The following is a 23,137-nucleotide window of genomic DNA, read 5'->3' on the forward strand; positions in this document are numbered from 1 at the left end:
ATCTGACACTGCCTGTCTGGCCAATAGCCCCTTGCATTTACTCGATTGGTTGCTAAGAATTCCAAGGTAATGGTCCCATTGCAACACGTCACGTATGAGGGGAGAGGTACTGCAATACACATACAGAGCCAGAGAGTTCTCTCTTCAGCACTGCCTGAGCACTTCCCTGAAGACTTCCTTGAAGCGTCATCCCACCGTCCCGCAAAGACTTCCTGTGCCACCAGATCTTGGTCCACATATCTAAAACATATGGAAATTTGCCCTTTTCTCAGTATATCCTGAGTGTCATTCGTTATAGCTGAAATCAAACCGCTGGTAAGGACCTGATTGTTTCAGCAGTGCCTCTGTGTTACCAAGCAAGGTTAACTATTCACTTTGGCTCTGCAGACTGACATAGTCATGGCAACGGCTGAGCCAAGAGGAAAGAACAGGGTCATCATTTGCAAGCCACTTCACAACGTGGCACAAATTCCCTTCATTTGCCGCATGTCCTTGAAATGCTACTCCCTGTCTCACAAGATACCTTACGGCACCCATTATTTTCTCCAGACAGTGCCTCGTCTCTTTGTGTGTTTTAGCTCGTACACTTGATATTTGTGTGTGAACTTCTGCACTGATTGTAACTGCATGATGGTGTGCTTTTGCTGACTTGGTGGCGATTGCAATGTTCTACCAAGCCATGGATACTGACTGTAGCAGATCGCCTGAAACCGGAACATCATGTTTGGAAAGTTTCTGTACTTCTATGAATTTTGGACCAGGCTGGTATGGCTTACTTATAATTAATCTATAATAGCATATGTTTAATTGCAGTATCATTTTACAACCTCACCTGAAGTCCTGAAGAGCCACTGATCCACCTAGTTTCCTGTGTGTAACAAAGTGACGCATTGATGAATAAGATACATAAAACCATCTGGTTAAACTAACTTAACTAACTAACTTTAATGCTGATGCCTCCCTATTATTTAAAAAAAAAACATAATTAGAACCTCACCTGAAAGCCTGACACCTCAACTGTTTCCTCATCAGCCTGCTCTACTTCTCTAGCCTGCCAATAATTCATTAATTATGACATTTTCATGGGATTTCTATACGGAAATTCAACTCATAATTTGACATATCCACCCATTTTATGTTTACACCTGCAAGCAACCTGACTACCAGGTGAATGGGAGTAAGTCATCTTAAAGACTAAATTTTTGTCCATGCTTGAGGTATGGATGATGGCTGTGATAATTTTCTGTTGTCAGCTGATCAGCTCTCATCTCCCTCGTGTCTGACAGTAAGTACAATGTTTGTACCAGAATTGAACCTTCAGATAACCCCCTCCTTTTCAGCCAGTCAGAAAGCAACCACATAAATGTATGTAAATAGGTCATTTTTGAGATGTAGCCTCTGGGAGGGCACATCAGAATTATCTAGTATTACGCCACACATACGATAGCGCCAATGAGTTCACTCAAATTTTAGTAGAGGGTTCTGTCCTGCAGAAATATTGGTTGGTACGTGTCCCTACCATCCATATGGAAAAACTACACCCTTGGCTCTCAAGCAGAATTCATTACTGCAATGGACATCTGACAGGAATTCCAAAAAAGTCGGTCAGGCACCTGCAGTTTATTCAAAATCTGGCCGCAAGAGCTCTGACCAGAACCAAAAGGACAGCCCCCATCGCCCCAATTCTCAAATCTCTGCTCTGGTTGCTTAATAAGCCACAGAACTGATTTTAAAGTCTTATCACTCACTTCTAAATCTCTACATGGAGCTGGCCTTAAATATATGAGTGACATGCTTGAGCAATATAACCCTGGGAGACCTGTCAGATCACTCAGCAGTGGACCGTGAGTGGTACCCGAAATCTGATAGTAGGAATGCCTCGACTGCTGCAGTTTTTAAATCCAGACTGAAAACCTAACTGTTCTCAAGTGCTTTTAATGTAATATTTTTTAAAACTCAAGGTATTATTGTTATTGTATTATTATTATACCAAAGCCCACAGCCCACAGAAGGTATTTCGATGAGAACTATTTCCTTCCAAACTCTATCTGTCTGCCTCCACCGAGTACAAATTCAAGGTCAATACAGTTTTGCTTTAGTGTGTGTGTGATTATGGTGTCACTCAGTAACTGGACAAGATAGAGTGATGGCTCATTTCTTCTTTATATGTCTTTCTCTCTCTCTTTCTAGGTTACCATACTCTGTTGGCGGTGCTCGGCGTACGTTGTCTCCCTCATCAAACCTTCCTGCAGTACATCGACCATGGGCTTCTTCAGCTCTCTGAAACGTTTGTGTCTCGGCTCATGACAGGTACACACACACTCACACACACACACACACACCTGTACCGTTTTATTTCTTCTTTTTTGTACTCTGATGCTCCATAACTTCAGATTTATGGGCATGGAGAGCGCATAAATATATAAATTTTGGTTGAAGTGAAACAGAGATTTTCTGGAGGCGTGTAAAAATAGAAAGCGCCAGAATCGGACCGTCACACAGAGGAGACAGCGCTCTTAATCTCTCAGTAATTTCATTTGTGGATGCATTTCTATTCTAAATCAAACTGCTAGGACTGGCAGCTTATATAAATCAATGTTAGAAAGCCTGAAGCCAATGTGTAATAACTAATCTTACAAAACAGCATAGGGCAGTAGAGGAGATAGCAACCAGTAACAAGCAAATAACGTGTTAGGAGTTCAGCTTCTGGACACATGACTGAAATAGACATGGCCTGAATCTAATGACCTTTTAGACGTGTTTTAAAAAGACTATAAATTTCTTTGTTATGTAAAATCAGGCCGAGGATTTGTTGCACTTGAAATGCGGCCTCAAGAATGGCAATTACTGTTCTGCAATGGATTCAACTCATGACAAACTCGTTTCCTTATGGGACTATTAGTCACGTACCTGGTAGTACCTTATCAGCACTAGAGTATTTCAGTGAGAGCAAAGGCAGGAGGCGAAGAGGAAAAACTCGAGCTGACAGATTCCATGTATCGGTGAAGCTGGCCTCGATGTTAGCAGGGATACCCAGCAGGCAGCAAACTGCGAGGACCAAAAGAACGAAGGAGGGTGGAGTGGCCAGGAGCAGGAGTCTGGAGACGTTTCCTGAAGAACAGAGGCTGCCGATGGACGAGATACAGAGGAGGGGGGAGGAGCCGCTGGAGCTGCCGGCGCTGCTCTTTACGAAGGGAGGATGAAGGAGGATGATGCAAAAGAGCACATTGATGATGTGACTGAAATGATTTAAAACAAATCAGAGGAGTCGTGGATGACGGATAAAAATTTGTTCTCGTGTTGAGCTCGAGGTTTCTGTGGAGACTGGCTGGTGTCTGTGATCAAGCCGGTGCCTGTCAAGTCTCAAGTCATCAGTTTTATTAAAAATCATTAAATATGAGAGCGGGAGAGAGAAAGAGAGAGAGTGAGAGAAAGAGAGATGATGTAATGTATTGAATTCTTTGCCCATATTTACACTGATGCCCTTCAACCTTTAATGTTTAAGAAGTACAGTTGGAATGTACAATACATTTTCAGCATAAACTGAGTGCAAAACTAAAAAAACTAAAGATATTTTGATGCATCTTAGTCGGTAAGCACATTCTTTCTTTGAACTTTGAGAAACTGTACTGTGATAGATAGTTATGCTCGTTTTCCCTTCGTTTCTCAGAACTATTGCTTCCTGTCATCTCTGGTGTATGTTTTTTTTTTTTCTTCTGGATACTTGAAAAGGTCATTTTTGCCAAACAATGCCGACTTGTAGACTCTGCATTCAACACATTTTTTTATGTGCATGCTTGCATCATTTCCTGACTTGCTGCGGTAATTTGGGATACATGGCAGGAAAATGATTTTTTTGAAAGCTAACACATTGAATACATATTGCAACAAAAATACACTAAAAAACAGTGTTGAATATAGTAGTTTTGAATCTGAAAGTTTTCAAAGTGGGGTCTGGGGACCCAGAGGAGTCCTTAACGGTGTTCCAGGGGGTCCTTCAGAAAGATGAGGAATAGTTTAAATGCTTTAAACAAACATTTAAAAACAAGACATCAGATCCAGCATCCCTGATCTGACCTTTAAATATATCATTTTAATCAGTAGAAATTTAGAATTTACTCATCGCCCTTTTCCCATGTTTTTGAAAGAAATGAAATTATGATGACGATGATAAATTTAAAATGCTTTTGAAAAAAAAAAATCTCATGATATTAGGGTCCCCACAGGGCAAAATTACTTTGAGTGGGGGTCGGTGGCTTATTAAAGTCAATCCTTAAGGCCTCAGGTGTTAGGGATTGTTTACTTCATCCAACAAAGGCCTGTATTGGTTGAGAAAGTGTTTTTGAAAGTTTTGATTGTGAAGAGGTGCTCACAGCAAAATAATCTTGTTAACATCTAACTACCAGCACAACCAGTAGCACAGTAAACCGGGTGCTTCATTGCCTCATCTCACCGCATGTGCCTTTATGTATTTTGCAGAGACAATCCCTTCCACCTGACCTGAGAAGTTTTCTGAAACACCCCAGAAACAGATAAGAGCCCACAGAAAGTTAATCATTATGAAAGATATGTCATCCGCTTGAGGCATTAAAGGATTGGAGATTGCAGCAGAATTGGTCGAGTTAAGTGCTATATGTGGGCGCACTCTCTGCACCCCATACAGGCAGAGATATTTTGAACTCACTGGGGTGGCATGATATCTTCTTCTGTTCTTCCTTTTTTTTTTAGTATGTTTAGAAAAGATTTCCACTGATATGCAACTTAAAGTTTGGGGTAGGGATTTTTCACTGCACGGGCAATAATTTGTTTAGGAAACTGTGTGAAATATCCCTCCCTCTGGTAGCAAAAAGTGCAAGCTCTTGCAAGTTTGACAATTGCAATCTTTAAAGTAATCTGATGTTATTCTTGATTTTGGCCACAGCGGGGGTGATAAGTAGCTTGTTGTTTTGCACTCAGTGTGCAGGCACCGGCCCAACATACTGCAGCAGTAAAACATTCAATGTAGACTGCATCTTGTTCAATTCTAGCAAACGAACCGCTGTTGTTGCTTCTGTAAATGTGTAATGTGTCACCTCTGTGTGGCCGAGAAAAGAGGGACTGCCTCATAGGTGGATGTGGTTTTTCCACTGGATCCCGGGCCATTCATGGAGAGGCAACAGCCGATGTGTCTGTTTGGCTGCAAATTAAGATACACTGTGGCGGGCTGGGTATTTTGTGCGTTTTGGTGTGGATTTCTTCGAGCTCAAAATACACTGTTCAAAGACCCAACAGGCCGACTTGGCACGGACATCAACTAAACCGAATTGTCTCGCATTTCTTGCCAGGCTTGGTCTTGTGTAGTTTACATTTCTCACGGACAAAACAAAGGCAGATCTTTGAAGATGAAAAGATCATTTTAAGAACAGAGTCCAAATGGTTTCAAACTTCAAAGTGACACTGAAGGATGTTTTAGACTTTGAGGTTACAGAGTTCATGCGTCACTGCTCTCTAGGGATTAATCAGATATTTATCCATTTTATCTATCTATCTGAAAGTAAACATTCAACTCAACTTTTTTTTTTTTTTTTTTACCCAGTTTACTTGGCTGAGCACTATTTTCATAAAGCCTTGTTATGCATACACACACTCACACACACACACACGCACACGCACACACACACACACACACACACACACACACACACACACACACACACACACACACACACACACACACACACACACACACATTCTCATCAGGAAGTTGCCCAGTCCAGCCGTATTCTTCTACCCTTGGCTACCAAACAACCCCACTAGGGCATTTATCCGTTTGTGTCTCATTTTTAAAATACTTTCTTCTCAGTAGAACAGGATCACCCTTTACTTTGCACACTCCATGGACACTTAGGGGCCCCAACATCCATATCATCTACCCCCCATTTCTTTCTTTCTTTCTTTCTTTCTTTTTTTTTAAACACAATCACTTAGGATTTTTTCCCCCAGCTCCCAATATCCCACTGTCAGACTCTCAGTGTCTGGTGAGGAGGCTGAATGACGGCTGCAAGTGGAGGAGTTCAGGTATCTTGGAGTTTTTATTCACGGGTGAGGGTATAGGGGATTGTGAGATTGAATGCTGGTTGGGTGCAGCGTCTGCAGTAATGGGGGCATTACATCAGACTGCAGCGGTAAAAGAGAAAGCAGCGCCTTAAAGCACAGCTCTCGATTTACTGGTCGATCTGTGCTCTGACCCGCACGTATATCCACGAGCTCTGGGTAGTGACCGAAAGACTGGGATGAAATGAAAAGAATGAAATCAGATGTCCCGGCGGGGCGACTGGTCTCAGTTTTAATCAAAGGGTTGAGGTGTTCAGTGATTTGAGAGGACATTGGCGTCCAGGTGGTTCGGGCCACCTGGTCAGGAAGCCACCGGGGTGCCTCCCTTTACAGGTGGACTCTGGACTCAACGCACAGCATTCACGGCTAACTTCGACTGTATCGGGGGTATTCATGTAAATTAGGGAGGGCAGACGTCCCCATTTTCAGGGGACAGTCCCCTGATGTGATGCCGTCGCTGGATTCCCCCGCCTCTCCATCTGGAACTGGTATTACATGGGGAGATCTTGTGATTTCCAACTTTTATCTCAATGCCACAGAAAAGCTGTTTTGCTTTAAGAACTTGTGCTATGGCAAGTTTTAGTTTTACTTTCGGTTATTATCGATTGCTACAGTGAAGGTGAGCTCTGTGTGTATGTGTTTGTGTGTGTGTAACAGGTGGGATGCTGCCAGGCTGCCAGATGCCTCCTTGTTTTCGGGCAAGTTACACGTCAGATCAGTGATGCTGGATCACTGTCAGCAAATCCCAAAAATCTGTTCACCTTAATGTAAATACTCCGGGAAATTATGCAGTGTACAACATCGCTGCTTTCTGAAAGTCTTAAACGTGTCTTGAACTTGTCCGGCTTGATTATAGAAAGTTTGTGTCTCGATGCCCTATTCAGCCACGTTGGATTACGTCTTAAATTAGGCAATTAGTGCTGCATCTGGAAGCCTGGTTTCTCTGCCTCAAACATTCGATGTGGGAGAGCATTCGGGTGGTAGATGCTGCTGGGAAATGCGTATTTTCAGTGAATCTGCCAACACATGAATGCAGGAACAGTCGAGGGAACATCTCTTAGCATGATTGGGACCAACCGAGGATCCTTCATGAAGAGCTGGAGCCAATTGGTGGTGAAAAGTACGTCTGCACTGCATCTGCTTGCCCTGTTGCCAACGTGACTCCGGTGCAGATTAATGGCCACGAAACGGATGAATGGATGGATCTCACCATGAGTAACTGCAAAACAAAAATGCATCTTTGAAACATAGATCATGTCCTTTATAGCCGAGATGTTATAAGATCTCCGGTTAAAATTTTCAAAGCAAAGGCAAGAAGGTGGTGCTGACTACGAGTCCATTTTCCTTTGGTTGATCATTCATGAACTCCTGACAACATGCAGCGATGAAAAATGTCCGTGTTCCACCAAAGTGAAATGTGAATTTAATGCTTTTTTAACCATGGAAATCAATAAAGATAGTTTTCTCATTTATAGCAAACATCTAGGAGCAGATTCCGGAAGGAAGGTGATTGATATTCTCCCAGCTGCCGCTGCCAGGTACAACCACAGTGTTGCTGCGACCGCTGAGCAGCCTGGGATTTCGGCGGTGTCTTGTTAAACAGACTGATGGTGCTTGTTGCCACTCACTTTGCCAACCCAGAGATTTTTCCAGAAAATGGAACTGACAGTGCTGAGACCCTAAATTTCCCTTCAAAGCGTTTTCAGCAATTAGGCTATGTATACCAAGTTCAAAGAGAATCTGCGACATTGCATTATTTTTCCCTCCATGCGTGATTTATTCTCTGTCATCGGAATAATTTCATGGATTATAATTGATTTCTTTGTTTGCCTCCCCTCTCTTTCTTTCTCTGTTTGTGTCTGTTTAGCTTTGGACAACAGCGATGCCAATGAGAAACTCAAGTTCAGCATTCTGAAGAGACTCCCTGAGGTACTTCCCATTGTGTGTTTGAGTGTGTGTATGTGTGCATGTGTGTGTGTGTGTGTGGCCAAGAGCAAGATCATTACACAGGGCGAAAAGTACAGAAAAAAAGTGGAAATTGTCCAAGAGAAAAAGATTAAAGCGAAAGGAGATACCTTCCTCTCAGTCTGACAGCTTTGTGTGTGTCTGGGCATGTGTGTATGTGCACGTGTGCGTGTGTGTGTGTGTGGGAAGGAGGGAGTGGGGGGGTTTGACGAATCACTTCAGGGAATGGATGGAAAACTTCCCCCTAAATATACTCCGAACTTCACCAGCCACTTTCACTGTTTGCCCAGATTGTTTTATAAAATGAAACTGACCCTCCAAATGATGGCTGGAAGACTGAAAAAAGAAACTTACTAGTGTTTGGCTGGTGTGAATTTCCCAGCCTGGTTGGGGAGGAATAAAATAACGTACAGTGTGGGGCTATTATAATCCCATCTATTAGTAAGGAAAGTTTTGATCTTTTCTCAAATGGTTCTCTCCCCAAACTCCTATCTGGTCCAATTAAGAGTTAGAAGTTATTTTAGGTCTCATCTCCCTCAAGCCTCCCTGAAGCCAATCATACTGCACTTGTCTAACTGGCTGGTGTGTGTGTGTGTGTGTGTGTGTGTGTGTGTGTGTGTGTGTGTGTGTGTGTGTGTGTGTGTGTGTGTGTGTGTGTGTGTGTGTGTGTGTGTGTGTGTGTGTGTGTGCGCGCGCGCGTCTGTGTGTGTTGAGGGTGGGCGTCTAGGTAACTCAAGTCTGTGTGTTTTTGTGTGTCCTTAACTCTCGTGTAACTGCCATGTGATCCTGTGTAGGTACAGCATGGTTCTTCTGTGAGTGTGTGTGTGTGTGAGCGTGTGTGTGTGTGTGTGTGTGTGCGTGTGCGCACTCGCGCTACATCCGCACTGTGATCAGAGGAATGTTAAGTGTTTAGTGTCTCTGTTCTGTTTCCTGCCAGTCAGGGCTTTGTTGGGTCAGTTTGGCAGGCAGGAGTGCTGGTTTTAGCAGGTACAGCACACATACATGCACACATGCACACACACACACACACACACACACACACACACACACACACACACACACACACACACACACACACACACACACACACACACACACACACACACACACACACACACACACACACACATACACACACATACACACACCCCACTAGAGCCAGAAAACAGCTGTAGATGTTTTAGAGGGGTTTTTCTTACCTGAAATAAACTTAGTTTGTTATGACTGGTTCCCTTACCAAATCCTTATTTATTTATTTTATCATTATTGTTGTTATTATTATTATTGTTCATTTATTTTATTTATTTATTTTTTTTACCTCTTTGAAAGTGAATTAAACCTCCAACCTAAAAGACAATCTTTACTCTCTAGGCCGTGGGTGGCAAACTTTTTTCCTATCAAGGGCCATTTCAGTTTTCCTTCAAGGGCCATACAAAATGAATTAAAATTTATCTCAATAATTTTATTAATATTTTAAAATTAACAAGAAAAAAATGTTAAATTAACATGCTTTTTATTGCTCTAGGCCACTAATGAGTCAAACTTACTGTATTTGTAAGACTAATATTTTTATTCCATTTCTGCTTTTTTAGATACAGTGAGAGTTGCGTCAGACATGTGCTGTATATTTGAGGGCCATATTAGGGCATATAGATTTTAAATATCGGCTATATTTAAAGGTGCACCTTGCAAGATTGGTGAGGGTTGATAGAAGTGAAGACTCGTTAGACTCAGCTAACAAAAAAAACATGGAATAAGCTTCTAATGAATCATAATAAATCAGTGTTGGACTGGTGTTGACAGCCATCTTGACTCAGCCATCAAATTCTAAATTAATAACCTGTTTTGTTTTGTTTTTTTTTTGTCACTTGAGTTTAAAAGCTTCAGTCAAAACCATGCAGTTTTGGAAAGTGCAAGTTTAAGCAACTGAACAGTTTGAAATAAGATGTTGTTTTCTGCATTGTACTTTATTGATTCACATAAAGATCTGCAGACATGAGATGTCAGTGGAGATTGAATTGTACTTGGTTGATGCTTTAGTCCAATACTGAGTTTGAATATTGATGGATGGGTAAGAGTTATTGCTGACTTGATGGACGTAAATGGTTATATGCTGCAAAAATGTCCATCTTAATTCATTTAGTCTCATCTTAAGCGCTTTCTTTCGGGTGAAAAAAAAATCTACCATCTGCCGTTTCCACTGCTAATCTTGTTTCCAGAATTTTCTTGAATCAACTACTCGCAGGCCGATCTGCCTTATTTCACATATTCAACATATTTACACCCAGAAAGTGAACCTGCACTTGAAACAAGAGAGATTGTCTCACCACACTGGCAGATTTTTTAAAGCTTTCTTTAAGAAGAACAATATTTTAACCCCAAATAAAAGACAAATTAACCTGTTGAGATGTTTTTTTTTTTCCGTGTTGTCAGTCACGTTCGATACATGCTTGATGATGAATTGATGTCAAAATGTTGTATGTGAAATAGTGTTATATGTATGTAAATATTGTGCACATTAATCCACCAAATGAATACACTCTATTCTTAGATTAACAGTCAGGGTTTGCCGCAGTTTCATGTGACTAAGCTGATGAGTGAGATTTGACATTGTACATGTCTGATGCGTTCCTCAGCTCAGAGGATCTTGGTTTATTCTGCCAGCTCACTGTTTTGTGTAGGTGCATGCAAGTCTGTACTATTGATAGAAATTCAGTTCCCACAAGTAGTAATCATCATTTCTTTAGAGCAGCCTCTGCAATTTTATTCCTGCAGTCATCTATGCACCGTGATCACAATTTTTTTGCTCTCACTGCGCATGATTACATATTTATTGATGCATTGAAGAACTGAAATTGAGTCTCTGTGTGAACGGCTGTATATATACGTTGGCATATCTGTGTGCTTTGTACAATCTGTGCACAGATTCACCAGGTTCATTACTGACTTGGCAGTGTGTTTTGGGTCAGACAGAAAGTGTCTGTGTGCAGAAGCAGCAGGCCTTCCCAGCGCGACCAACACCTGTAATGTGTGTGATTGTGTGTCTATCTGCTTGTGTGTTATTTATCATTCTGCTGTGCTGCACTTCCCTGGAATTCCCCTTCAGCAGTCAAGGCCTTCATAATGGTCCCTTGATTCCAGTTGACCAAATATAAAGTGACACATGTTCAGGTACTCAAGAGCCACAGCTAAATATCTAAGATGTAGTCTCTCTCCCTGTGTGTTTGTGTGTGTGTGTGTGTGTGTGTGGGTGTGTGTGTGTGTGTGTAGCCCATGGAGCAGAGGATCTACCAGCTATGGGACCATCCTGTCAGTTCAGCTTCAATTTCCAGAGATTATGTCAGAACTCTGCTAGAGAAACACAACAAAAACAAGGTAACACACACTCACACACACACACACACACACACACACACACACACACTACTGCATTGCAGGCCAGCCAATGATAAAGCAGTACGCCAAAATTTCAGTTCCCCAACTTAAACCCAAGAATGATGATAGTGACTCACTAAAACTCACTCTAGAGCACCATAGCCACATTAAGACCCTCTAATAATACCGTAAGGATATCATAATTTTCCGCTCATTGTTTTTAGGCTGCTTTCGAGCTCTTGTCTTTTTGCTTCTGAGTTTGATTGCTTTGTAGCCTAGTTTGTTATCTGTTCTGTCAGCTTAGTGTCTATAAATGCGCATATCGCCTAAAGTCGCCTTTTTCCTCTGTCAGTAAATTCAGTTTCATGATTGAAACAACAGACTGAAATGAAGAAATGTGACGTGACCACCATGCTGTCTCAAAGCACCAAGCTGGTCACAGCTTATCACAAATTAACATGCTTTTTAACTCATCACCAGCATATTATACGTTTCATATAAAAAGATGTGTTACTCAAAAGTACAGTGTTCAAAGGGACATTTCACCCAAAATACAAAAAGGAGATATTTAAACCCCCCCAGTGCATTCTATCCTTCCAGATAATTTCTCTGTGATTTCACGAGGTTTCCAGTTTGCCACAATCTGTCCTGTCTCCTTTCACCCCAGTACATTGATGGTGGATGTGTATATTTGTTTTTTCAAGCTGCAACGGTCAAGATTTTACATGTGAAAAACTCAACAGCAACAGCCCTTTTCAAAACAGTGACACTGATGACCGCCGTGATCCACAGGCCTCAGCTGGGGGGAAAGTTCTGTTTCCTGTCAAAGAACACTGACAAACTGTACTTTGGGTGTTTGGGGTAATTTTGATGATATAACAATGTTCCCAGCCAAATCAAACACTTTACTCTCTTGCATCCACTTCATTAGGCTATCTTGTCTGATGGCTTATTGGCATGGAGAGCCAATGATGTTGCAGTGACAGGAGAGATATAATAGTGATGTTAGTACTGCCAGTGGATTTTGTTGCCCAAAACTTCAATTTCAGACAACTTTATCACAGCAAAATGTGAGGAAACAAGGAGAACAAGTTCCCCGATTTCTACAATTGCTTGTGCTGTGAACACAGGGTTAGACCAGTGACAGTCTATTCCAGAAAACTCCAGAATGCCACAGTTGTGTTTTTGTATTTTCTCCTCCTCTCCAGGGATTTGCATTCACAGTCAGAGACAAGCCAGGCTTCAGACCCGAGTTTCTGCCTCTTACCTACCTGGCAAAAGTACTGTCTGATGTCGAGGAACAAGGTACTCTGTGTGTGTGTGTGTGTGTGTGCCCTGCCTAGCTAAGACATACAGCTCTTTAAGTGAGTGAAGACAATGTGCATATTTTGTGTGTGTGTGTGAGTGTGTCACACATGTGCATCTCCTGCTTGGTCGAGCTATTGGAGGAGAAAGGCAGATGTGTGTGTGTGAGTGTGTGAGAGAGAGAGTGAGTGTCAGGTTTAGTCCAGTGTGTATTGTTGTGCCTCAGTACTCTCTCTCTCTCTCTCTCTCTCTCTCTCTCTCTCTCTCTCTCTCTCTCTCTCTCTCTCTCTCTCTCTCTCTCTCTCTCTCTCTCTCTCTCTCTCTCTCTCTCTCTCTCTCTCTCTCTCTCTGTATGTGTGTGCGTGTTAGCTCTGAACCCATTCGAGGAGCAGGAAAACGTGGATGCCAGGTTTGTGGAGGAGACAGCTCTGAAACAGACCCTCATTCTGCTGGGCTTCGAGGACAAATAGAGGACAGGGTTGCTGGGAGAGAGGGCACGGCAGACATGGATGGATTAAGGGGGGAATAGCTGGATGATGAGTAATTTTTTTTGTGAGAGCAGACTTTTTCCTGAGCCTTGAGGACATGTAAAGACTTGATGGATGATGGTGGAGCAGACAGAGAAACAGTCAATGAATGTCAAGAGTGACTGGGAGAAACCCCATAAACAAGCCTGACTGCCAGGGTTTTGGGACAAGTGGAGGGACAGATGGACAGATGATCAGCTCTGATACAAAATTCTCATATTCCATTCGACAGCGTGTTCTGAGTAGTTCTATATTTCCACAGAGAGTAGGGAGAAGAACATTATGTTTACATGTTTATGCATGCATAAATCTAAGGTCAGCAGTGCACGCTGAAATAATTCACACAAATTGGTTACATGCACGAGGCTCATGGGACTTCAACACAACATTTCAATTGCACTCAGAACTACATGCAACCACATTCCTTTAGTTTAAAAGTTACTTGCGATTCAGCATATTAAACCACCGCACTGTGGTGTGATATTAACATACATCCAGAAATAGTGGTCAAGCCAACCTTGAAAATACTTTTCTTTTTGTTGTGTCCATGTCACAAGTTGTTTGCAGTCCATTTTAGGGGATGACAAAGAGTGCAACTGCAATGAAACTGAGTTACCAAGTTGTGTGGAAATGTTTGCACATGTAACATTAATCTGAGTATGGGAAGTGAGAGTGAGATGAACCACAGCCTGCAATTCATATGGATCCTGGTGTGAAAAAACACCCTTCCCCCAAATCTTGAGATGTTCCACACTTAATGTAAAATATTAGGGGAATTTAACAGCAATCTTTGAGAAAATTTCTCCTACGCTGCATGTTTCACTTCTGTATGTACACTCAAATTGTCGTCAGTCACCTCCCCACAGCCTCCCACCACAACTGCAAAGTACACACCTCTGCTCAGGTGGTGTGAAAACAGCAACAGTATGGGTGCATAGAAAGCATTACCCAACATAAAAACTAACAGCGATATTTATCTAACTACCCAGTTGGTTTCCTTACCTGTCCAGAAGAAAACAGAGCATGTCTGCTTCATCACCTCCCCTTTTTTATTCTCTCCAGCAGGGAAAGGCTGAGTCTGAATTGACTTGTTTTTGAACAAGCGCTGTCTTCAGCTCTTTTTCTTTGACCATATTTTCTTTTTCTGCTGAGTCCACCAACACTAAGCAAAGCAAGCTGCGCATAGTGTGCACTAACTACACTGCTTTGAAGAAATGCGATGTTGTGCTGCATCCAAGACAAGTAAGAGCTGGGAATTTCCTACTTCCGCACAGGAAATATACATTTGAATGGCGTTTCTGCTCATAATTCTCAGTCAGAAAGTTGGGACTCTTATCTGACCCCGAGATGTCCCACACGCTCGTCTGTCAGAAAGATGTCCTAAATGTTTTTTACAGTCAGTGTACATTGTTAGCTGTAGTCTGGATGCAGCTATAAATGAGGTGATAAGTGAGTAATATCTTCGCACACACCTGGTTTTAATCATGTGCCCACGTGCCCTCGTGCGCCAGCTGTTACTGTAAGCTGAGAAATTCTGTGGTTGTGGAAGGTTAAATAATAAATGAATGTGTGCTGTCTGTAAAAAGGATTACAAACACGTGCGCATAGTCTCTGTCCCTGCGTGCCAGATGTGACTAATTACCAAAGCTCACTTCCATGCCCTGTCATGCTTTGATTCTAGAAATGACTTGCTCATAGGAAGTTATTCATACATACTTGCATAACCAGACATGACTAATTCCTGGGTGTGTATTTCTGTCAAATTTATACAATTGATTATACAGGGAAATTTGTTAAGGTTGTAGTATCAAATGCTGTACATGTGTCATGATGAACAACAATACTTTAAAGAAGGGAGTTTTGCATCTCATGTTTCTCATGTTTACATAAAAAGAAGTGTTTTGTATGATGAATTGTAAATAAAGAGATTTTTCTTACATTTGCTGTCTGTTGCCCTCCTGCTTTCATATTCATTACAAGACGACGATGCACAGGCAAACTTTGGAGCAACAAACTATAAAGTTAAGTGTTTGGCTCACTTGCTTCTCATTGAATAACCCTGGAAATTGAGTCAGCCAAAATGTACTCTGGAGCCTTGAGATAAAGTTGGGGATAATCCAACTGCAATGGGAATCTTAACTGCAGTCAAATAATTTGTAGTGTGAAAAACTCTACAGGGGGAATTGATCAGAGCTGGCACATTAGAGGTCAAGGGAGGGAGGGAAATGAGCAGGAAGAGATTTTTTCAAAGATTCTGAAGAATCTGATGTCAGTGTTTCAGACAGACGGACTTGCCACAGTTCCAGTGAAGTCTGGAAATATTCTCGGCAACACAGTCATCAGGCAAGCTGCATCCAATTCAGTGCACATGCAGAAAACACCCGCCATGCATCCACACAAACCCTAATATTGATAGGCTATACTTAAGATACATACACAACTCCAAAAAGAGCCTTTTTTCTGATACAGTGGTTTCATAAATGAAAGCCTCCGGGGAGTTCCCTTTTAAATCCGAACAAATTGCTCAGTGCTCCCCGCTGTATCCTCCACCCTCTGTTATGCAGTCTGTGTTATGTAGAGGGCTAATAAGCACAAACACTTAGGGGCTAATTTAAGCTGACAGCTCTCAGCATCAGCCTGCAATGGATGATCAGTCACCCATCACACTGGGTGTACACAGCAAGTAGGCTCTCACTATACACACAAAATCAGTAAGTTGGCATGTGTACATACAAAGTAGATTTGGTAAGTTGACACACTCAGCATGTCTTGCAAACTAAGCTCAATACAGCAGCAACCACCAATTGCACCTCACATAAGCTTCACACACACATAAGTGATGACAAATAGAAAAACACTTTATGACCATGTGTACGACCCCAAAACTGTTTTCCTTTTTCCAGCAAGACTGGCAGTCACAAAGTATTCCAGCAATTTATTACAAACTTAAACAGCATGTGACTTTGTTTTTGTCATTGCCAGTAACTGACCGCAAACTCTTCACCTCAGTCAAAACTCTTCTTTTATCCTTTTTACTGTAACTCTCCTCCCTTGCCTCTTCTGACTCCCATTCACTATTGACTTCTTTGTTAGGGTTCCTCTACATTTTAGTTCTCCTCTCCCTTTGTCATTCCCCACACAATTCATTCATTGCCTCAGTGTTTACTTTTAACATTTCAAATGTTCAGCAGGCACTCTGCCTTATTGCTTAAATTCATCTCATTTTATTCTTCAGCATTACAAGCGCAATACATGCACAGCAAAAGAAATTATGTAAAATATTCCCTGAGTCCTTGGGAAATTAATGTACCTTAATCAAAGAAAGTAGTCAAATGAAGATGTGCTGAACACATCTGACTCAGACTGTATTTGTACCTATTCATCTACAGGTTTAAGCACCTTTGGCTTGCGGATGTGTCGCATGTTGGCTCCTGGTGTGGTAGGTTTGAACGGGGCCAGGGCTCCGTAGGGCTTAGGCAGGATCAGGAGGTCATCCTGGGGGATGTACATATTGGGACGGGGCTCAGCTGTGGTGTATGCTCCATTAGGCAACCTCTTCATCTCCTCCTCCTCAGCAAGCTATACACACACACACACACACACACACACACACACACACACACACACACACACACATATTCACAAGTACAGTATCAGGATTTGGTGTGAGATTGCATGCCCATGGATGAAATAGGCAATCATGTAAATGCAATAACTCAGCAGTTCACGTCAAGAGAAACACAAGGTGGCCAATGAGAGGCTGAAAAACTTGAGTACACTGCACATCCAAGCTGCAATGGAAATGTATGAGTTGGAACAAGGCTGTCGGAAGTTTGATTTATCAAGTAATTTTGTAATTTTATTTAACATGTTATAGTGATGTGTACGGTGATGCATGGGAAACACTCAGCATCTCAAAACTATTACAAAAGCAGATGGAAACGTGCAATTCCAAACTCATGATGTGGCTACATGGCATAAGATGCTGATCATGGTACATTAAGATGCTAAATGTGTGAGAAATTGATTTTAACAGAACTTGCCAAGACAAAAACCTTAAATAGCAAGTATTACTGGTTTTGGATCTTCACTTTATCTTTTGTTCTAAATGATTCAAGGAAACCCAGTCTTGACTGGGTTTTCTACATTTGCAGTTTGACTTTGGAGTGCTGGTTAGTGACTGTTTACATGCAATCTAATGGTTTGTTAACAGAGGGTTTACTGAATCAGTTCCAAGGAAAACAGGTAATAAACAGAATTTGGAGGTGCTTTTCTAAATTACGAAATTAATTTGGCTCATACAATCTGTAAAGGTAAACAGTTGGTACTGTTGACATTCAAAATTTCTCATCAAAACACATTGTGTGTGTCCTCCAGGTCTGAAATCTTGAATGCAATTCCTACCTCTAAAAAACATTTGCAAAACCTCATTTTGGAGTATTTGTTTTTTTTTTTTTGAAATATGTAATCCCCTGGCTCATAGAATGCTAGACAAGTAAATGTTACGCAAACAACTTGGCTTTCATGGTGTGTACCATAGTTCCACTAATGGTCACAAACTACATTGGGTGCCTTTAAAGTTGCTGGTAAATTAGATTTCAAGCTGGTGCAGTTGCTGGACAAAAGTGGTGAAATGCTGAACGCGGAACTCCTCTCAGTGTGGTGCTGCACTCATCTCCTTGCCGGTCACCATACAACAGCATGTGAATTAACTGTACCCGAATCTTACTGGAACTTTAAGGAGATAGGGATTTTCTCATGCAAGCAGTTTGTCCACTGGCATGTGATCAGAGTAACATTCACAAAGGGAAAAAAAAAGTAGGGGTTTGTGAGAAAAAAGTAAAAGGAAATGCCAATACAAAAGAATGGGAGTCCTTACATTTACAAGTTGCATTTTAGACAATTAAGTGATTGTCTGTTCAGTTATTTGTAATGAACTCAAAAGTAGAAAACACTTTAATACTTAGATTGCCAATGTTTAGTGCAGAGATTATTAAGGAGGCAAAGGGTCAAAGGCAACACCCTGACGATTGTCCAGACAGAATGTGTATGACTAACTTTCATTTTCAGTCTCTGCAGGTTTCGGCCTATTTTTCAGTCAGGTTGGGTAAGTTATCCAGTTGCAGCCTGCATGTAGAAGCAGGCTGGTATGGTGTCTTCTGGGCCACGAGTTATAAGGAGGCATAAACTGGGAGGGAGAATACAGATCAGCAAAACAAGCGGGCTGCAGAAAATTGGATTGGTTTCAGACAGAACCGATCCCAGTGTGCGAGAGTGAGACAGAGAGAGTGTGTGTGTTTGTGTGTGTATATTTGTGACTGTTCAGTCTGTCTACCCGTCTCCCCCTCTTGTCCCTGAGAGCCTTAATCAATTCCAGTCCAGTGTTTGTGTATGTGTGTGCGGTGAGAGCCCTCTCTCCTATTTGTCTCAGTGTGTGTCTCTGTGTGTGTGTGTGGACAATGTTTATACACCTCTCTGTCTCCTGTTTGTCACTCTGTACAGTCCTATTGTCCCCGAGCGCTTTAATCAATTCCTGCCCACTCGCCCTCTGTGTGTGTGTGTACCTGTGTATAGCCATTCTGGTTCTTTCACTCCATCTTCTCCCCTCGCCCCTCACTGCCTTAATCAATTTCTTACTAGTAATCTGTGAGTGTGTGTGTTTGTGTTTACCCTCTCTCTCTCCTGTTTGTCCCTCTGCCTCCTCTCTTTGTTCCGGAGAACTTTCCTCCTCTCCTCTTCCATCTCAGGGCACGGAGGCAGGCCCTGCTGCAGCCGCTCCTTGTGCAACTCCACCTAGAGCGCAGGGTGTGGGATGAGAGACGTTCACTTTATATTCCTATCACTCAGCTCGCTTGGCAATCTCCCAGCTCAGTCCAATTCAAACTGTGCTGGAAAACAGATGGTCATATTAGTATCAGAATTTGGCTTAAGTTATGCCTCTGCATTTTCCAGATCTAATTGCGTCTGCGTCGGGCGTCAGGCTCGCATCAGCTGCAGGGGCTGTTCATGCTATTAGCATGCACCTCTCGAAATTTTTAGATGGGGGTTGGATTTCCCACTCGCCTTGGGGAACTTCACCAAGCCAGAATGTCCCTTTATGTGTTTTTCTCCCACTCTCTTTAAAAGCTATTATTTTTTTCAAAATCATGCAATATAATTACATATTTGTTTGTATTTACCCCCTTAAATTAGCTGCTTAACACCATGTTCACACAGCAGGACGTCACACCAGGACGTGAAGCTGGTAATCTTTTTCATATTAAATAGCGCATCTGTTAACTGTACTCATGCCCATCATATACCCGACACTGACACTTGCTTTTACCTGTGCTGACAGACACAGCTGTTCTAATTTTTGACGTGACGCACAAAGTTTGTGGGATTGCCCTCTGCAAAATACAATACATAGTATAAGCACAAAACAATGGCTGAGGACTGACTGAACAACAAAGTGCAGAAGAATCCAACCTGTTTGACTGCTTATGTCATATTTTAAAAGACAAACTGAAGAATAAGGACGTTTACAGAAAAATTTCAGTTGTGGTGAAACTACCAGACATGGTTTGTTGTGTTTCTGTTTTCTTCAGTGTGGTTTTTAAAGGCTCTTGCAAGCTTGCACAGATGTAATGCAGTTCATTTGCCGATCATTTCAGGTTTGAGTATTTTGCAATTGAGAGGTGGGTGGTTAGTTTAACAGGTGGAGATCCTGTTGTGGTTGCTGTTTGATGCATCACGTGATGATGGATCGTATGTGGACTGCAGGGGACCCATGACGCTCAAAAACTGACATGACACATCCTGTCTGAACATTGGTAAAATTTGGTCTCTCTTGTGTTAAAGGGACACTCTGCAAAATTGGGAGTTGGTCAAAAAGACGACCATTTAGACTCAACTGAGGAAAAAACGTTGAAGGAGCATGCAGTTAATTTCTCAGCAGTTTTACATAATGCACCTTTAAAGTTACATTTTGGAAGTTTCACATATGAATAAATGTTTGCTAGGTTCAATCTAATGCCAAACAAGTTCACAAGAAGATTAAGCCTATCTACCTCTGATATACCTCCCTGCATTTTGCATTCAAATATTAAAAGCTGGCAAATGTGAATATTACCACACTGACACATAGTTGACTTTTAGTGATGTGTTTTACCTCAAGCACAATTAACAACTTCTCCTGGAATTACACAATTGAAATTATAGCATGGCTCATTACAATGACTTTTTCATTTTTTTTCCCCTTGTCTTTCTTTGCATGTTGTGATTGAATGGCATTCCCCTCAGCAGCCAGAAAGTAGAATATTTCATTTTTCACATACATATTTAAAGTCAGAACAAACCCCTTGCTGCAGCACCAGTGACATTCTTTACCACTGTGAAGCCACACTTTATTTTCAGACTCAATTCCCCAGTGTTCCCATGTCCTGTATTAGGGTTATTGTATTATTTTTATGTTACTTGTTGTTGTGTGTATATTGTGTACTTTAGTGTGTTCTACCACTTTCCATTGTGTTGCATTTTAAATCCTGTTACCAAATCCAGTGCTATCTTTGGTTGTTGTCGTTTTAGTTATCTTGTTTCTTGTTGTTGTTGCTTTGTTGATATGTTGTTGTCTGTCTGCACGTCAGAGAATGACGTGCAATTTATTTTTATCTCATTTGTGAAAATGATTATTTGTGATCTCCACTTTCTGTGCTTGTCAAATTGTATTTTTAATCATTGCATTTTGTTAAAAAAAAAAAAAGTGTCTGTTTGTTATCACTGTGCAGATAAGCTAAAGCAGTGGTGTCTGAGTGAAAGATGGAACAAACAGTGATGCTAGCCAGTGAAAAAATTATTTTCAAGGTATTTGTGTTCTCTTCGATTGTGTGCGGTGGAGAGTGACAGGAATAATGGGAAAGACAGTGGGAGATGGAATGGTGTGTGACCAGGATCACAAGCTGGAATCCAAACTATATCGATGTGAGTACATGTTGTGTGCCTTAGCCCACTGAGCGACTAGGACTATCTCTGACCTGTTGCTTTTTCTCCTCGATGTCTTTTTCCAGTGACAAGTTATCGGCTTTCAATATGTTGATCTGCGCCAACGCTGCCTTTATGTGACAGTCGTTCTTGTTGATATCAGACTGAAGCTTGTTCAGCTGTAAGTAGACAACCAGACAGCACACACAAACACACACACATAGCACACACACAGCCAGATTAGGTTACCATGAAACGTCTCTAAATGTTGCCTCCTTGCTAAGGGAATTGAGCTGATTATGCTTTCTATATAGTAGCAGAAGGGATGTGAGTTGATAAAGACACATTTTAAGACTGTTACAGCTTCAGTCACAGATACAGCATATATTCTATGTGTACTTCCAACTTGTATATGTTTGAACATAGCCTTGAATTAGATTTTCAAATCGAATTCATGATCACTACGCTTTCGCAAATTATTCCCTGTGTTAAGCCTTGTTCTACTGGCGCCTGGTGAGGTTATCTAAGCGTGGTGAAAGGATTTGCTGCCAAAGTGTGTGAGAAACTGAGGGAGGACGGGGAGGGGGGTAGAAACAGATAGACATTCAGGGGGAGAGAGACATAGAGTGAGACAGAGAGAGAGGTGTAGCAGGTAATGCTTTATGGTCTCAGTGCCTACTCTGCATGCTTCTCACATGGAGTCCACATGCTGCTCGAACAATGTGTGAGTTTATATGTGTGTGTGTGTGTGTGTGTGTGTGTGTGTGTGTGTGTGAAGGGGTTCAGTGGGTCCCTCTCTACCTTCTTAGCTTGTTCCAGTCTCTCCCATTTGTCATTCTCCTCTTGGATTGGCTGAATAAGCCGGTTCATCTGATCCAATCGGTGATATTGCTCCAATACCTGCCTCTCACACTGTGCTACTTTTATCTCTAACTGCATACACACACACGCACGCATGCGTGCAGGGATGCACGCACGCGTGCACATGCACACACACACACGCACACACACACACACACACACACACACACACACACACACACACACACACACACACACACACACACACACACACACACACACACACACACACACACACACACACACACACACACAGAGTCATGATTATGGTCTTGCTACAGATTTCTGAAACTGCAATGACAGACTGCTCAGTTTTTTCTCCGACTATTGCTGTGAACGGTAAAAGGGAGTGATTCAGGGGCTGCTGGCAAAAACAAATGTTGTACCTGCTCAATCTTGTCCAACAGTTCTACATTTGATGGTTCTAGGCCTTGTATTTCCCAGATTTTTCCTTCGAAGGCATTCTCTAGCTCCTGGTTCTGGCCCCTAGCGTTTAACAACTGAGGAAGAATGAACGGGGACAGAGAGTGAGAAAGACATTACACATATAAAATGAGACAAGAAACACACAGTCTCATATAGTGTTTTGTTAATATAATCAGTATAGATACACAATCTACCAACCAATTCACATGCATGTCAAGGTATACACATACACCCATAGGCAGGCCAAACAATAGCTGTCATTTAATTCTGATATCAAATATAGTTAAGGTGTTAAGGTGTTTGACTGAAATTCTGCATTGGCTTTCGTGATTTTCCAAATCAAGAGAAAATAACACAGCTCACATAAATGAATAAGTAAACAACATTAAAATATAAATGCAAGAAGTCTGGAATTAGCCTGTGCCTGTGTTTTGAGTGCCTTGTCCTCTAGGCATTTAAGATACTTATTGCACTGGGGATTTTAAAAACGCTTATTAAGATATTTCTCAGCTAAATGTAGTGCCAGTATGGAAGCTGTTCCTGCTTGGTGACAAGTCCCTGGCAAAGTGTGATAAGAGAAACCAAAATTTAAATTGCCAGTGGATCCCTCTAAGGAACTGGATTTT

General features: G+C 41.7%; 2 protein-coding genes across 4 annotated transcripts in view; one reads left to right on the top strand and one right to left on the bottom strand.

The window, feature by feature from the left end:
- Positions 1-15,204, top strand: part of gsap (gamma-secretase activating protein) — a 45,311-nt gene extending 30,107 nt beyond the window's left edge. For 2 of the 3 annotated variants that reach the window (XM_030046232.1, XM_030046234.1), the window contains exons 28-32: positions 2,191-2,310; positions 7,961-8,022; positions 11,329-11,433; positions 12,642-12,738; positions 13,108-15,204. In XM_030046232.1, coding sequence (XP_029902092.1) covers positions 2,191-2,310; positions 7,961-8,022; positions 11,329-11,433; positions 12,642-12,738; positions 13,108-13,208 — 485 coding nt within the window. In that variant the 3' untranslated portion in view covers positions 13,209-15,204. Of the gene's footprint in view, positions 1-2,190; positions 2,311-3,027; positions 3,219-7,960; positions 8,023-11,328; positions 11,434-12,641; positions 12,739-13,107 lie in introns of those variants that run through there. The other variant, XM_030046235.1, reaches the window with a different exon arrangement.
- Positions 15,205-16,199: 995 nt separating this feature from the next.
- The window catches only part of ccdc146 (coiled-coil domain containing 146), a 48,420-nt gene continuing 41,482 nt past the window's right edge, over positions 16,200-23,137 (bottom strand). The window contains exons 19-23 of the mRNA XM_030046335.1: positions 22,472-22,585; positions 22,026-22,157; positions 21,278-21,403; positions 18,936-19,058; positions 16,200-16,844 (exon numbers count right to left, since the gene is read on the bottom strand). Coding sequence (XP_029902195.1) covers positions 16,641-16,844; positions 18,936-19,058; positions 21,278-21,403; positions 22,026-22,157; positions 22,472-22,585 — 699 coding nt within the window. The 3' untranslated portion in view covers positions 16,200-16,640. The remainder of the gene's footprint in view (positions 16,845-18,935; positions 19,059-21,277; positions 21,404-22,025; positions 22,158-22,471; positions 22,586-23,137) is intronic.

The sequence above is a fragment of the Myripristis murdjan genome, chromosome 23 (assembly GCF_902150065.1).
Source record: "Myripristis murdjan chromosome 23, fMyrMur1.1, whole genome shotgun sequence".
NCBI lineage: Eukaryota > Metazoa > Chordata > Actinopteri > Holocentriformes > Holocentridae > Myripristis > Myripristis murdjan.